The sequence below is a fragment of the Podarcis melisellensis genome (assembly GCF_964234715.1).
Source record: "Podarcis melisellensis genome assembly, chromosome: 6".
Taxonomy (NCBI): domain Eukaryota; kingdom Metazoa; phylum Chordata; class Lepidosauria; order Squamata; family Lacertidae; genus Podarcis; species Podarcis melisellensis.
In genome coordinates, this window is record NC_138538.1 from 86,080,521 (window position 1) to 86,094,691 (window position 14,171).

General features: G+C 44.9%; 1 protein-coding gene and 1 long non-coding RNA gene across 3 annotated transcripts in view; both read right to left on the bottom strand.

Annotated features, from left to right (window-relative positions):
• Positions 1-10,425, bottom strand: part of LOC309371892 — a 54,330-nt gene extending 43,905 nt beyond the window's left edge. Inside the window, exon 1 of the long non-coding RNA XR_014169320.1 lies at positions 10,212-10,425. This is a non-coding gene — a long non-coding RNA (uncharacterized lncRNA). The remainder of the gene's footprint in view (positions 1-10,211) is intronic.
• PLA2G4A (phospholipase A2 group IVA) overlaps positions 1-14,171 on the bottom strand; it is an 81,154-nt gene that overhangs the window by 40,767 nt on the left and 26,216 nt on the right. Inside the window, exon 1 of one of the 2 annotated variants that reach the window (XM_081914865.1) lies at positions 7,098-7,200. In XM_081914865.1, the coding sequence (XP_081770991.1) occupies positions 7,098-7,130 (33 nt within the window). In that variant the 5' untranslated portion in view covers positions 7,131-7,200. Of the gene's footprint in view, positions 1-7,097; positions 7,228-14,171 lie in introns of those variants that run through there. The other variant, XM_081914864.1, reaches the window with a different exon arrangement.

Genomic DNA, 14,171 nt, shown 5'->3' on the forward strand with positions numbered 1-14,171 from the left:
TTCTCAGGCCACTGATGGGCTCCTTCAGGCACTGGTGGTTATGTGCTCCCTTCTCTTTGGGCTCTCCTCAGAAACACTTATGGTAGTTATTTACTGGCATATATTAAGTATAATAATTACTTAGCATGCACGAATAGCACTTTATAGACCATTCAGAACACTTCACATACATTCCTTATAACTAATTTCCAAGGTAGGCCATTATGATTATTATCCTTATATTGAAGACCAACAGGAGAGAGGAGCAGAGGGCCAAAAGCACAGCTGTAAGGCGAGACTGTTCTGGCCAATTCTGACACAACTCCCAAGAAGAATGCGGTTTATGAGTGGGCCCTACTTCTATCATATTGCTCAAAAGCCTAGAGAAACTACTGAGTCATTTGTCAGGGAAAGGCAGCCAATGTAACACCAATTATTAAAAAGGGATCCGGGGTAGGGGGGGTCCTGCAAACTATAGGCCGGTTAACTTAACGCCCGTTCTGGAAGAACTGGTGGGAAGCATTGTAGAAGGTGGAAATACCAAGCACATATAAGCACAAGTCTTGCTGAGGGAGAATCAACATGGCCTCTGTGAGGGCAAGTCCTGTCTCACTAACTGCTGAGAGTTTTCCGACAGTGTTAAACAGCATATACAGTAGATATCAGAGGCCATCTGGTTGACCCTGTGTAGATGGGCCTTTGGTCTGATCGCCAGGCTCTCACGTTTGCTTGTTTTTCAATGATTAAGATAGAAACAATTTTGCTGACACATCAGAAGAAAAGGAACCATTCATCACTGCACCTTACCAATAAATTTTGGAAAAGGCTAGCAGCTGGGAGCCCAGCACTATTGGGTTTTTGTGGATTATGTACTATTCAAGTACTGAGATACCCCCCTTGCCTGACATTACCTGCCATAGCATTGTTGCATAACTGAAGAATATATTTGATTACTTCGGCTTTTCAGAAGAGCTTGCACCAACCATGCAACCCAGCTTATGGCCGTAGAATTTCAGCCATTCTGTGCATCTTACAACTTTTTGCCACATTACCACTAGCCCTCACTAAGCACTAACTGTAAGGCGGAGAGAGATGCCCACATATTGCTATTTTAAGTGACAACTCAATACAATCAATAGCTGCTGACTATAGCTCAACAGAACTGCTAATAGGGTGAGAAATCACAACACATTCAAATCCTAAAGAAGGAACTCGTTGCAAAATGGACTGCCTGGAAAGTGTTGCTACGTCAGATTACCAAGCTAACAGAAGCTATAAACATTTCTATAACGGGCAGAATTCGGTGTGAACTACCACAGGAGACAGTTTATATATTAAATTTGATGAAGAAAAGACATTGCATACTTCAGGTACCATACAAAGGTAATACAAATCACCCAGAATGTATTCCGTTGAGACCGAACATGGGAATGTGTAAGAGATGCTGATGACTACTTCTCCCTTCTTCTGAAAACATTCACTTATCAAATGCAGTACTATTTGATAAGTTCATCTATGAAGTCTTTTGTACTCAAGACTTCGCTTGACTGACAACAATGGAAGATCATCACTCAATCTAGACTTCAGGAAGACTTCAAGATTCAAAGTTCTTGTCTAGCTTCCTGACTGGGGTGTACTCATGAGGGGAAGGGCTATAGCTCAGTAGAAGAACGCAACAGGGATCAATCATCTCACTCCGAATAAGCTTTCTATGTTTATATGTCATCCAAACCTTCCATGAACATTCTACTTCTCGTTTTAATCATATCACTTTTCCTTCTGCACAGGCTTCCTTTTTCTCAGCCTGTTTATCTTAAGCTTATTCTTTTGGTCTACTATAAATATTTAATCCTGTTGCTCCCGTTTATTGTCTTAGGAACTCAAAAACATGTGTGTGGTTTTTTTAAAAGACAGAGTTAGAGCACAATCCTATCACACACAAAAACCCAACACACACACATTTATGCCAGGGTTAGGCAGAGGAAAATGCAACCATTCACCCCTACAGTGAGTATAAAAGGTGGCATGTGTCCTACAGGCTTATGCTTCTGTTGCAAATAAGATTTAGATAAATACAGGTTCTGCTGAATGGTAACTGTCAATTTTACTCCAGCTATACTACATAATTAAACTCAGAGAGGATAAACTCAGAGACCTCAACATTACTCTGGAACTGAAAATAGCTTCTCCCCAGTCTTTCCAGATAGCAGTTGTTGCACAAAAGGAAAGGGGAGTGTTTGAGTGTGCATAAACAACATCATTTTCTTCCAGCCTGCATTCATTTATCCATACACCATCCTGGTTCTCTACTCACACTAACCTACCGTGTTTTTCGCTTTATAGGACGCACTTTTCCCCCTCCAAAAATTAAGGGGAAATGTGTGTGCGTCCTGTGGAGAGAATGCAGGCTCCTTGGCTTCAGCGATAGCAACACGAAGAACACGAAGCCTCTGAAGTGCAGATGGAGAGCTCCTTTCACTGTGTTGCTTTCGCTGAAGCCTGGAGAGCGAGAGAAGTCGGTGGACACCGACCCCTCTCGCTCTCCAGGCTTCAAGGGTAGCCGTCTGAAGCCTTTGGAGCGCAGCGGGAACTCACGCTGCGCTCCGAAGGCTTCGGGTTCCTTTCACTGAAGCCTCTCCTGGCTTCAGCAGAGAGGGAGAGCTGTGCAGCGCCCCTTCAGCGAAGCGGGAGGAGAAATAGAAGGGGCTCCATTTCTCCTGCCACTTCACTGAAGGGGCACTGAGCAGAGAGGGGGAGAATTTTTTTTCCTTGTTCTCCCCCTCTAAAACAAGGTGTGTCCTATTGCAGCAAAGTGCAGGCCTAAGTAGCTGCGAGGGACCATAACGAAAACAGAACTCACTGAAATTTCTGCCTTTTTATAGCTATTTGATGGTGGTGACCAGGACTGTACTTCATAGTAGTTGGTTGTTGTTACCATGTAAAGCTTTAGCTGTTTGGTATTATGTATTTGGTATTCTGACGCGGGTGGCGCTGTGGTCTAAACCACAGAGCCTAGGGCTTGCCAATCAGAAGGTTGGCGGTTCGAATCCCCGTGACGAGGTGAGCTCCCGTTGCTCGGTCCCAGCTCCTGCCAACCTAGCAGTTCAAAAGCACATCAAAGTGCCAGTAGATAAATAGGTACTGCTCCGGCGGGAAGGTAAACGGCGTTTCCATGCGCTGCTCTGGTTCGCCAGAAGCGGCTTAGTCATGCTGGCCGCATGACCCGGAAGCTGTACGTCGGCCCCCTCGGCCAGTAAAGCGAGATGAGCGCCGCAATCCGAGTCATCTGCGACTGGACCTAATGGTCAGGGGTCCCTTTAATTTTACCTGACTCTGGCTACCTGGTGTCAGTCATTTGCTTATTTGTTTCATTTCACAACATTTATTTACCACTCGATTGAAAGAAAACCTCAGAAAAGAATAAGACAATAAGCTGCTTCTGCAGCACAGTAGACAGTGCTGGATCTGGAAGTCGTTGGAAATGTTTGAGCACACTGTAAATCTTTCAGATATTCAAATATGCCAAGTGACCCTATTCATCCAGGAGGTGGCAGAAGTAGCTAACCTCATCCTCTTACAGAAAAGATGCAAGCCAATGCGCAGGTTTACTACTACGTGACAACCTGCAACAGGATAACCCTCTAATATGATCATGTTCGTCCTCCATTCCTCACTCACAAACAAACATGCGCACATTAGACTGCCATTGGTAAAGCCACAGAGTGGTGAAATACGCGCTTTTACAGCCTCTTTGCAGCAGACTCACCAAAAAGGATGTGACTGTATGTGGAGGGAAACCCAAAGCCACAGAGATGATAAAAGGATCACTTCAAGGAAGCACAGAAAGGTATTTTTAGCACCCCAGTAGTTTAGCATTATGATGAATAATCCGGCAGCTACCTCCGAACAGACGCTGCTTTCTTTTCCTGCTACCAGCTATTTCCAGAGAATCTGGATATACTACAGCTAATATTTTCATACAGTTCTGCGGAGAATAAGAACCCACGTGTTGATTTCAGCAAAAGTACACCTGCATTTAAGGGTGCAATTACTAATTTTCACAGTAAAAAAAGTTAAAATGCATTTGTCCATAATGATTTGAACCGAAGCAAACAGAACTCAAACTGAACCATTTTGCCTTAACTAAAAATTAATAATCCATAAACAATAGTTGATTTGCACTACTCTTGTTCAGCCCATTGAGTAAAGGACAGAGGGAGAGCCTTAGATACTCAAGGACTGTCCGCTAAATTTCTAATTATTTATTGGTTTTTGACTAATTTACTCAGCTGGCCTCCCTCCCAATCTTAAGCAGAGTTTCCTGATCAAGTCTGTAAAATGACGTCTGAACGATATAGAGTTGTAAAGGCCGCAGAAAAATTAGGGGGTGGGGGAAGAGACATTTTCCAGAAAAAAAGCTCTTTCTGTGACGTGCAGAAAGAACATTTTTAAGCCCCTGTCTAGCTTACAGGGCTCTGGTAATATTCCCAGAGCCCTGTAAGCTAGACGGGGCTCCTGCAAGAACCTCCTGCAAGATTTCACAAGATTTCTGCAATCTTATAAGATCTTGTGAGAGGTTCTCCTGAGGCCTCGCATGACCTTCCCAGAGCCGGTAAGCAAGGCAAAGGGGGCTTAAAAAGCTACCCACCTTGCATGAGGGGAGCAAGTCCCACTCAGCACTGGCTGTGGTCATTCTGGGGGTGTTCTATCTTTGTGCGATTTTGCCTGTACAGTGGTACCTCGGGTTACATACGCTTCAGGTTACATATGCTTCAGGTTACAGACTCCGCTAACCCAGAAATAGTGCTTCAAGTTAAGAACTTTGCTTCAGGATAAGAACAGAAATCGGGCTCCAGCGGCGTGGCCCCATTAGCTAAAGTGGTGCTTCAGGTTAAGAACAGTTTCAGGACCTCCGGAACGAATTAAGTACTTAATCCGAGGTACCACTGTATACCAAGTAGTACAATTTTATATTCCAAACAAGTAATAAAATAACCCACTTAAGTAGTTAAAACAGTAAAATGGTGCAGGACATAGCTGTCAACCGGCCCTTATTTGGCGGGAAACTCCCTTATCCCAGTGCCGTTTCCCGCTGCTGTCCCTTATTGATGATGTCCCTTAAATTTCCCGGGTTTCATGCTCGCCCGGCTTGGGAGGGAAGCAGCGGCTCAGGGTCCTCCGCCGAGAGAGAGAGAGAAAGAAAGAAAGAAAGAGAGAGAGTGCAAGAGCTGCCACGTCTCCGTCTCTCCCTTTTCCCCCTCAAGGGCGCGTCATGAGGAGACAGGTGGCGGCGGGCAGGCAGGCAGCCCCTCACTTGCGAGACTTCCGCCGTGATGCCAGGGGAAGCCGGAGGTGGCAGCGGCAGCGGCGGCGGCTGAGGAGGCTGCCTGAGGGAGGAGGAAGAGGAGGAGATGGGGAGGGATGCAGAAGGGCAGTGCTTCAGCGGCAGCTGTGGCGCTGCAACCACCTCATGCCAGGCTCGCAGGTGGCGTGGGCGAGAGTCTCTCTCCCTCCCTCCCTCTCTCTCCGGCAGGGAAGGGCCGATGGAACTCCTCGCGCCAGAACGACGGCAGCCCCGACGTGCCGCTTAGCATACCCTCCAACCAGAGCAGCATCTTAATGGAGTGATTTCCCCCTCTGCATCCCTTCATAACTCTATTTTTTATAAATCATTTGTCCATCCATAGTTCAAATTTTTACTACAAGTTTTCTGTCAATCCTACCAATGTATGTTACTCTTTACAATAGCTTTTCAACTAAAATTTTAACTTTCCCCATTCTTTATGAAAGAGGTCCTCTTCCTGGTTTATAATTCTGCCTGTAAGCTTTGCCATCTCGACGTCGTTCATCAGTTTTGTCTGCCCCTCTTCTTTGGTCAGAGTTGTAGACCCTTAGGATCATCTATTCCAACCCTCTGCAAAACACTGTCAGTGGCAGCAAAAGCAGCATGGATCCATCAGTGCTGGATTTCTGTATAAGCTAAGCAAAATCCCTTATTTTGGCTGCTAATCCCTTATTTTCGAGGCTGCTGGTCCCTTATTTTCAAATCTGTAAGATGACAGCTATGGTGCAGGGTTCATAAGTAAGTTATGGACTCGATGGCCCTTGTGGTCTCTTCCAACTCTATGATTCTATGATTCTAAGTTTAGTGGATATTTTGGTTTTTCCCAAAAATGTCATCCTCTCCCCCACCCCTGTGTTGAGGCCATGGGCATAGCCAAAGGGGGACAGGGAGGGGCAATTGTCCCCGCCCTAAATTAATAAAAATACATAGCTAATGAAAGGCCTGCCCCCTCCCTAACAAATCTCCTGGCTACGCCCATAGTTGAGGCACAGGTACTTTTCCACGGCTTCAACAAATTTTACACCTCTAAAACCTGAAATCAACTATTTCTTGCAGTTGAGCTCCTTCAACTTCCTCTGCCTTTGGTTCTTCTTGCTTGAAGGAAGGTCATTCGCAAGTTTTTAATTCAAGCCTTCCACGTCTAGTTTGCGTAATTTGTCAGAGGGGAAACTGTCTTCAGTGGCGTAGCGTGGGGGGTGCAGGGGGGGCCGGCAGCACCGGGCGCAACATCTGGGGGGGACACGCTCGCACTCGCAGCTCTCTGCCCCTACCTGGCTCCACGGGTTAGGGGGCGCAAATTACTTGCCTTGCCCCGGGTGCTGACAACCCACGCTACGCCACTGACTGTCTTCTTGAAAAGCGAACGGCAAGCCAAAATCCTGAAGTCTTTGCTTATTTTCAGCCCCTCAGCTAATCAGTTTAATCTGTAATTAAAGTTTTAGTTACCTAGTTACACGCTAGTACAGAATTTATCTTACTAAACATATCAGCTTACGCGTTTACGGTTGTTTTTTTACAGAGTTTATATCCCCTTATCTTCAGAAATACATGAATTGAGGCCAGCTGGAATATTTTTTCCCTTACTCAGTGCACTTAAAATATTTTCACGTCAAGTTTTTTTCACATTTTTCCCGGCTCGCCCAAACTTACAGTGCTTATACACAACAATCCCTAAAATTGCAAGCCTCGTTAAAATAATTTGTGGTAGTTAATGCAATTGTTATTAGCCGCAGTTTATCCTGAGCACTGGGAATAGAAAGTCTAATCAACTCACCATAATTTGCTGATAAGGATCTGTAGAAGACATTTTGGTTTCGGTAACTGTCTGAAACAGGCGGTGGACGATGTTATCACCTGCTGATGTAATGTTCGTTTCACACTGGACTCACACAGTCTTTTAAGGGCTGTACAATTAAAAAAGCCAGAAAAAAAGTTTTAACTCTCTTTATTTCTGCAGCCAATCTCCAGACATAATACCGTGCCCCTAATGCACCACCCACCAAAGAAAACCTCTCTTGTGCCAAACCAACTTCCTGCTGGCTTTAAGGGAAGACAAGCAAAAACAATCGTTTGGGCTTACAGACTGAAACCTTACCTGCCATCTTTCGGGCTGCTAGTTTAAAAGTCCCGGTGGCAGGTTTGTGTTCCAGCACCTCATTTTTCTCTCTTCGTTGAGAGGGGGCTTTGCAAAGTTCAGTTCAACTAAGGTGGAAAGAGCCTTCCAGCATTTCTTTCCAGTGCCTCAAATTTATGGAATTCCACGTGTAAAATTAAGCAGGCATAGTGGGATGGAAGGAAGCCCCAGTGTACAGTGGTACCTTGGGTTACATACACTTCAGGTTACATACACTTCAGGTTACAGACTCCGCTAACCCAGAAATAGTACCTCGGGTTAAGAACTTTGCTTCAGGATGATAACAGAAATCGTGCTCCGATGGTGCGGCAGCAGCAGGAGACCCCATTAGCTAAAGTGGTGCTTCAGGTTAAGAACAGTTTCAGGTTAAGAACGGACCTCCAGAATGAATTAAGTACCGGTACTTAACCTGAGGTATCACTGTATTTGATTGGGGCTTACTCTGAATAAAATGCAGAAAATTCAGCTGTCCATTTTTCAAAGGTAGTCACTATACCTGCAAGTATTTCGCTTATATATTTAAAAATATTTCTAACTTGTCTTTCAGAATTAACTGAGATAACTATTGCAAGGTTTTCATTGTCCAGTGAGGCATGTTGCCAACTACAGTATCTCCAACAGCAGTGACAGATCTATGTGTAAAAGGTAAAGGTAAAGGACCCCTGGACGGTTAAGTCCAATCAAAGGCGACTATGGGGTTGCGGTGCTCAGCTCGCTTTCAGGCTGAGGGAGCCTGAAATCATATGGTGATGTCAGCAACTAGGGTGATGTGCTGGCCATATTTATGAGCAGTTCAAAAAGAACAGTAGGACAGTTCCATAATTCAAGCCATGCAAATATTGTATTAAGTGATGCAAAAAAGCTGTTGGGAACAAATGTGGAAAAAGACCATGAACAAGCATATCCATTTTTCCTTCTTCCTGCCAGAGGCACTCCCCACAGACTCCACTGCTATTCTCCACAGAGCATTCACCAATATTTATAATATGAAGCAAATAATTATACTGTAGAACACAGACTGCCTTTTCCTAGGATGTCATGATAAGGACAGCATTGTCAGAAATCTCCAACATGGCATTTTTAAGAGGAATCTTTCGGGGGCAAAGCTACATGAAACATTTATGTCTGAAAGTATCACCACAGCATAAAATTATTGAATTTGAGCTTCAAAAAGAAAAATGGAGATCTAGATTTATCACTTCTTACCCGTCGAAAGTCAGGCTGGTCCTAGAGCCCACAGAGACACACAGACCCATTTTTGAGGATTTCCTCCCACTCTTTGTAGGCTTCTAAATGATCATGGAATGCAACTCTAAGCAAGATAGCATGTACAGTGGTACCTTGGTTCTCAAACTTAATCTGTTCCAGGAGTCCATTTGACTCCCGAAAGAGTTCGAAAACCAAGGCTGCTGATTGGCTGCAGGAGCTTCCTGCACTCAAGTGAAAGCTGCGTCGTTCAGCTTCTGAAAAACATTCTCAAACTGGAACACTTACTTCTGGGTCTGTGGCGTTCGGGAGCCGATTTGTTCCGACAACTAAGCCGTTCAGGAACCAAGGTACCACTGTATATGCGCACAAGGAAAATCCGTAGGTGTTGTATCATCACACACTTTGCACATGAATTATAACCACTGGGCAGTTCTAAATTTTCCTTTCCAAAAACCCTGGTCTAACCCACAGAGGGCACCTTCTTGTGTTCTTAGGACAACCCCATACCAATTGTCAGTGCTTTTGAACAGTCCTTGACGTAGCTTTGGTATTTCCATACTTCTAAAACTTTTATTGTTAAAGCACAACCAAATTGAAGTGGTACACCATGTATGCAGCTTTACTTCCTGGTATCTGAACAGCAAATGCTTTGTTTAGAGGTGTTGCAAAGAGTCATCACTCAAAACAATAATGGAAAGATTAAGGGGAAAGAAGGAGACATCTTCCGTGTAAACAGTAAGGCAAGATGCAAAATTGTGCAAACATACTGTCAGGGAACTGCCATCGGAGCTAGAGGCGGAGGGAAGGCTCCAGAGGGATGCCGGAGAGGGTCCCAGTAGGGAGAGAGGCAGCCCATCTGCTGGGGAAGGAAATCAGCGTAACACCAGTGGAGAAGGGGGGCAGATGGGGGAATCGGAGAGGAGGCTCCAAGACTCTTCACCGGAGACCAGCGGGGAGAGCACGGGTCCTCCGCTGCCCACACCCTCCCTGCGCAGAAGACTTCCGCGCAGGGAGAGTAGGAGGAGACTTGGCGTCAAAGAACATCTTTGCTGGAAGAAGTTCAAGAAACGCCCACTGACGGATTCTGCCAGCGACTGAGACAGCCACGAAGTGAAGGGCTGTCCAGACAGAAAGGGTTCAACCAGGTAACTTAGCCAGGAGTGGCGGCAACTTACGCACGAGCAACCCCTAGAACCATTACACATACATTTCAGGAAATATCAAGAGCTATACAAAACAGACCATTATATTTATATTATGCCATTTCTACACACATTTCTGGGAGCTGGAGATAATGACCTGTGCCCCACATATCATATCATATCATATCATCATATCACATCCCAGTCATTTTACCTAGATTCTGATAGCACTACCAATATTTAATTACAGCTGATACACAAGTGCCACTGAACACTGAAGAACTTCGCTCCAAGTAAACATGCACAGGATTGTGCTGTTACAACATGCTAAAAAAGTTTCCCACAGCTTCACTCATAAAGCTGAGAAAAAGCATTAGGCAAGCTGTATAAAATACAGTGGTACCTCAGGTTACATACGCTTCAGGTTACAGACTCCGCTAACCCAGAAATATTACCTCGGGTTAAGAACTTTGCTTCAGGATGAGAACAGAAATCGTGCTCTGGCGGCACGGCGGCAGCAGGAGGCCCCATCAGCTAAAGTGGTGCTTCAGGTTAAGAACAGTTTCAGGTTAAGAACGGACCTCCGGAACGAATTAAGTTCTTAACCTGAGGTACCACTGTATACAGACCTCCCTAGAATCATCGAATTGTTTAGTTGGAATGGCCCATAAGGGTTATCTAGTCAAACAATGAGGGAATCTTTTGCCCAACAGGGGGCTAGAACCCACAACCTTGAGATTAAAAGTCTCAAGCTCTACCAACTGAGCTATTCATCCCCTGTATGCCACCCCCTATAAGGGTGTTTCGAAAGAACTACACCATCACAATGAATTCTTAAAGAACTGGCTAATCATATGTTTCACACTTATACATTGTCACCTCGGGAGACCAAACTAAATGACAATTAACAGACACCGGATGACTTTCTTCAATTGTGCAGAACCAATGGGCTGTACAGTATAGTATGTGGTGCAAGCCCCAGTTCAAATTTCCACCTAGGATTGACCTCTGTCGGTGACTTATCTCACAGGGTTGCCATGAGAATGAAAACAAAAGTTGTAAAACTCTGCAGTTCAAAGGTGTGAAGTCAGCGATAATTAGCCACAAGAAGGTTAAATACTTTTCTCATAACAGTAAAACTCAACAATGGAAGAAAGGGCTCCGTACGTCAGGCAACGTTCAGAACTTCCGTTCATTGTGACTCAACAATGGCATTACTTTGAAGTTGTATATTTGCTTTTATTGAAGTATGATGTGATACCCTTGGTCAGAGTGCAATTTTTTTAAAAAAAATAAGCTTGTGTCATTTCCATTAGGTAGCTCTAAATGTCTGTTCCTTAAATAAGTGGAAAAGGAAAGTAACAAAGGCTATGCCCTTTATAGTAGTCATTTATTATGAAGTATTATTGCAACTTGCTGGCATCTTCTCAAGAATAAGCTGAAATCCTGGGACTGGATATGGGTGAACCATTCAAGGGAGTATGACTCCACCCAGACTAGACATATCCCCAGCCAACTGGTCTAATGAGTGCTTTGCTATCAGTTCTGATTTATCTGGATTGAACTTTACTCAGTAGACCCGTTGGCTGGCGATATGACTGGTATGGGTTGGGGTCAGACTCGCCTGTAAGATTCAGGTTGGTGGCTTCAACTGCTGGATTCCACACTGCTCCTATTGTAACCCGGGCTACCTGTGCCAGCTACAGCTGCTTCAGGTAAACAGAAACTCGGCCAACATTGTTCATGCTGTACCAAATAGTATGGGAAACAGCCTTACTAGAAAAATTGCCGTATTTTTCGCCCCATAGGACGCACTTTCCCCCCTCCAAAAATGAAGGGGAAATGTGTGTACGTCCTATGGGGCGAATGCAGGCTTTCGCTGAAGCCTGGAGAGCGAGAGGCACCGACCCCTCTCACTCTCCAGGCTTCAGGAAGCTATCCGCAAGGCTTGCGAACCTGGCGGGAGTTGCCACCGGGCTCGCAAGGCTTGCGGATAGAAGCCTGTTCTGGGGGCTGGGGTCGGGGGAAGCTTGACCTTCCGCCCCGCGACTGGGGGGGGGGAATAATATATTTCCCCCCAAAAAAACCGAGGTGCGCCCTATGGGCCAGTGCGCCCTATAGGGCGAAAAATACGGTAACCAATACAGTGGTACCTCGGGTTACATATGCTTCAGGTTACATACGCTTCAGGTTACAGACTCCGCTAACCCAGAAATAGTGCTTCAGGTTAAGAACTTTGCTTCAGGATGAGAACTGAAATCGTGCTCCGGCGGCGCGGCAGCAGCAGGAGGCCCCATTAGCTAAAGTGGTGCTTCAGGTTAAGAACAATTTCAGGTTAAGAACAGATCTCTGGAACGAATTAAGTACTTAACCCGAGGTACCACTGTAAACTGAAACTGACACTGGGACAAATAGAGGAAGATGCCTTCACCCCGGTATGGCTCCCCTTTATCACATACACAGCCCCAACAAGACAATGACAAAAAGCCACCAACAGCATACAAATCAATATGGCTAACCTGATCCAAAACACCCGCCCACCCCACTCAGACATGGAAACAAAGACCATCACAGCCAACCACAAATGAACATCCACACCTAGGCCAACCCCAACCTCTCTCACCACCAAAGGAACACAAGTGAACAGCAGAGAACCTGCACAAGCAACGCTGACACAAAACCCCACATATATTAAGTAAAATAGAAATATCACCACCCGACCCCAACCCCACTCATCTTCCCCCACCTCTTTCCCCCTATTCTTCCTAATGTCTCAACAAATGAAACCGATTTGTTTAAAAAAAATGTTACATGGGGGGGATACGAGAGAGAGGCATAGCACATACCTTTGTAAATCAAGAAAATCTTTAATAAAAATACATTTTTTTAAAAAAGCATTGTTCATTCTGTGGTGAGATCCAGTGTGGTATAGTGGTTAGGAGCACTGGACTTGGGAAACCCAGGTTCCAATCCCCACTCAGCGGTGAAGATCCCTGGGTGACGGTGAGCCAGTCATTGCCCCTCAGTCTAGCAAATTGGAGCATAGGTGAGCTATACATTGTTGTTGTTTAGTCGTTTAGTCGTGTCCGACTCTTCGTGACCCCATGGACCAGAGCACGCCAGGCACTCCTGTCTTCCACTGCCTCACACAGTTTGGTCAGACTCATGTTTGCAGCTTCGAAGACACTATCCAACCATCTCGTCCTCTGTCGTCCCCTTCTTCTTGTGCCCTCAATCTTTCCCAACATCAGGGTCTTTTCCAGGGAGTCTTCTCTTCTCATGAGGTGGCCAAAGTATTGGAGCCTCAGCTTCACGATCTGTCCTTCCAGTGAGAACTCAGGGCTGATTTCCTTAAGAATGGATTGGTTTGTTCTTCTTGCAGTCCATGGGACTCTCAAGAGTCTCCTCCAGCACCATAATTCAAAAGCATCAATTCTTCGACAATCAGCCTTCTTTATGGTCCAGCTCTCACTTCCATACATCACTACTGGGAAAACCATAGCTTTTACTATACGGACCTTTGTTGGCAAGGTGATGTCTCTACTTTTTAAGATGCTGTCTAGGTTTGTCATTGCTTTCCTCCCAAGAAGCAGGCGTCTCTTAATTTCGTGGCTGCTGTCACGAAATTAATACATATAATATACATATAATACTATACTATACATATAATAACAAAAACAAACAAACAAATAAGTTTCCCAGGTTGCAGCACAGCTCTGTCCTCAACATAAGAATGCCTTTGAAAATTGTTTGAAAAGTCCTGCTAGCACAAAATGCTTGATTATTGGCAGGTTAGAGTCAGCATATTGTACCCGTATCTTCTGTATTCTGAAAAATATGCACTGGTTACCAGGTTTCCAGACCAAGTACTGCTTTCAGTCTTAAAGCTCTCATCTCCCCGGGTTCTGACTATCTTAGGGAATATCTCCTTCCACACTTAGCAGTTAAATGTGTTGGATAAACAGCTTCATATAATCAGCATGCTTAACTTTAACCAATGCATGAAGGGGTTAATACAATAGAGTAAACTGTCCTGTCAGGCTTAGCAATGTCCGCTTCCCCTCACCTTGGGAGGAACTAAGTAATCAAGCCTTTGTTCACCCTCTGTCTACCTGAGAAGCTGAACATATAAAGAGATTTGAGCTGGTTGCTCCAGCTCAGACCATATGGCAACCATAAGCCACTCTTGAGTTCCTATATCAGAAATTTAGGAACTTTCACCACTTTGTAACTAGCCTAAGTTTTACTGCTGTGCAACTTTTCTGTCGCACATGAAACTGACCTTTGGAGACCTTTGTAAGTAAACCATTTTTAACTCACCAAACACGGTCTTTTTGTATGCTGGGGGACTGGGAAATTTTGG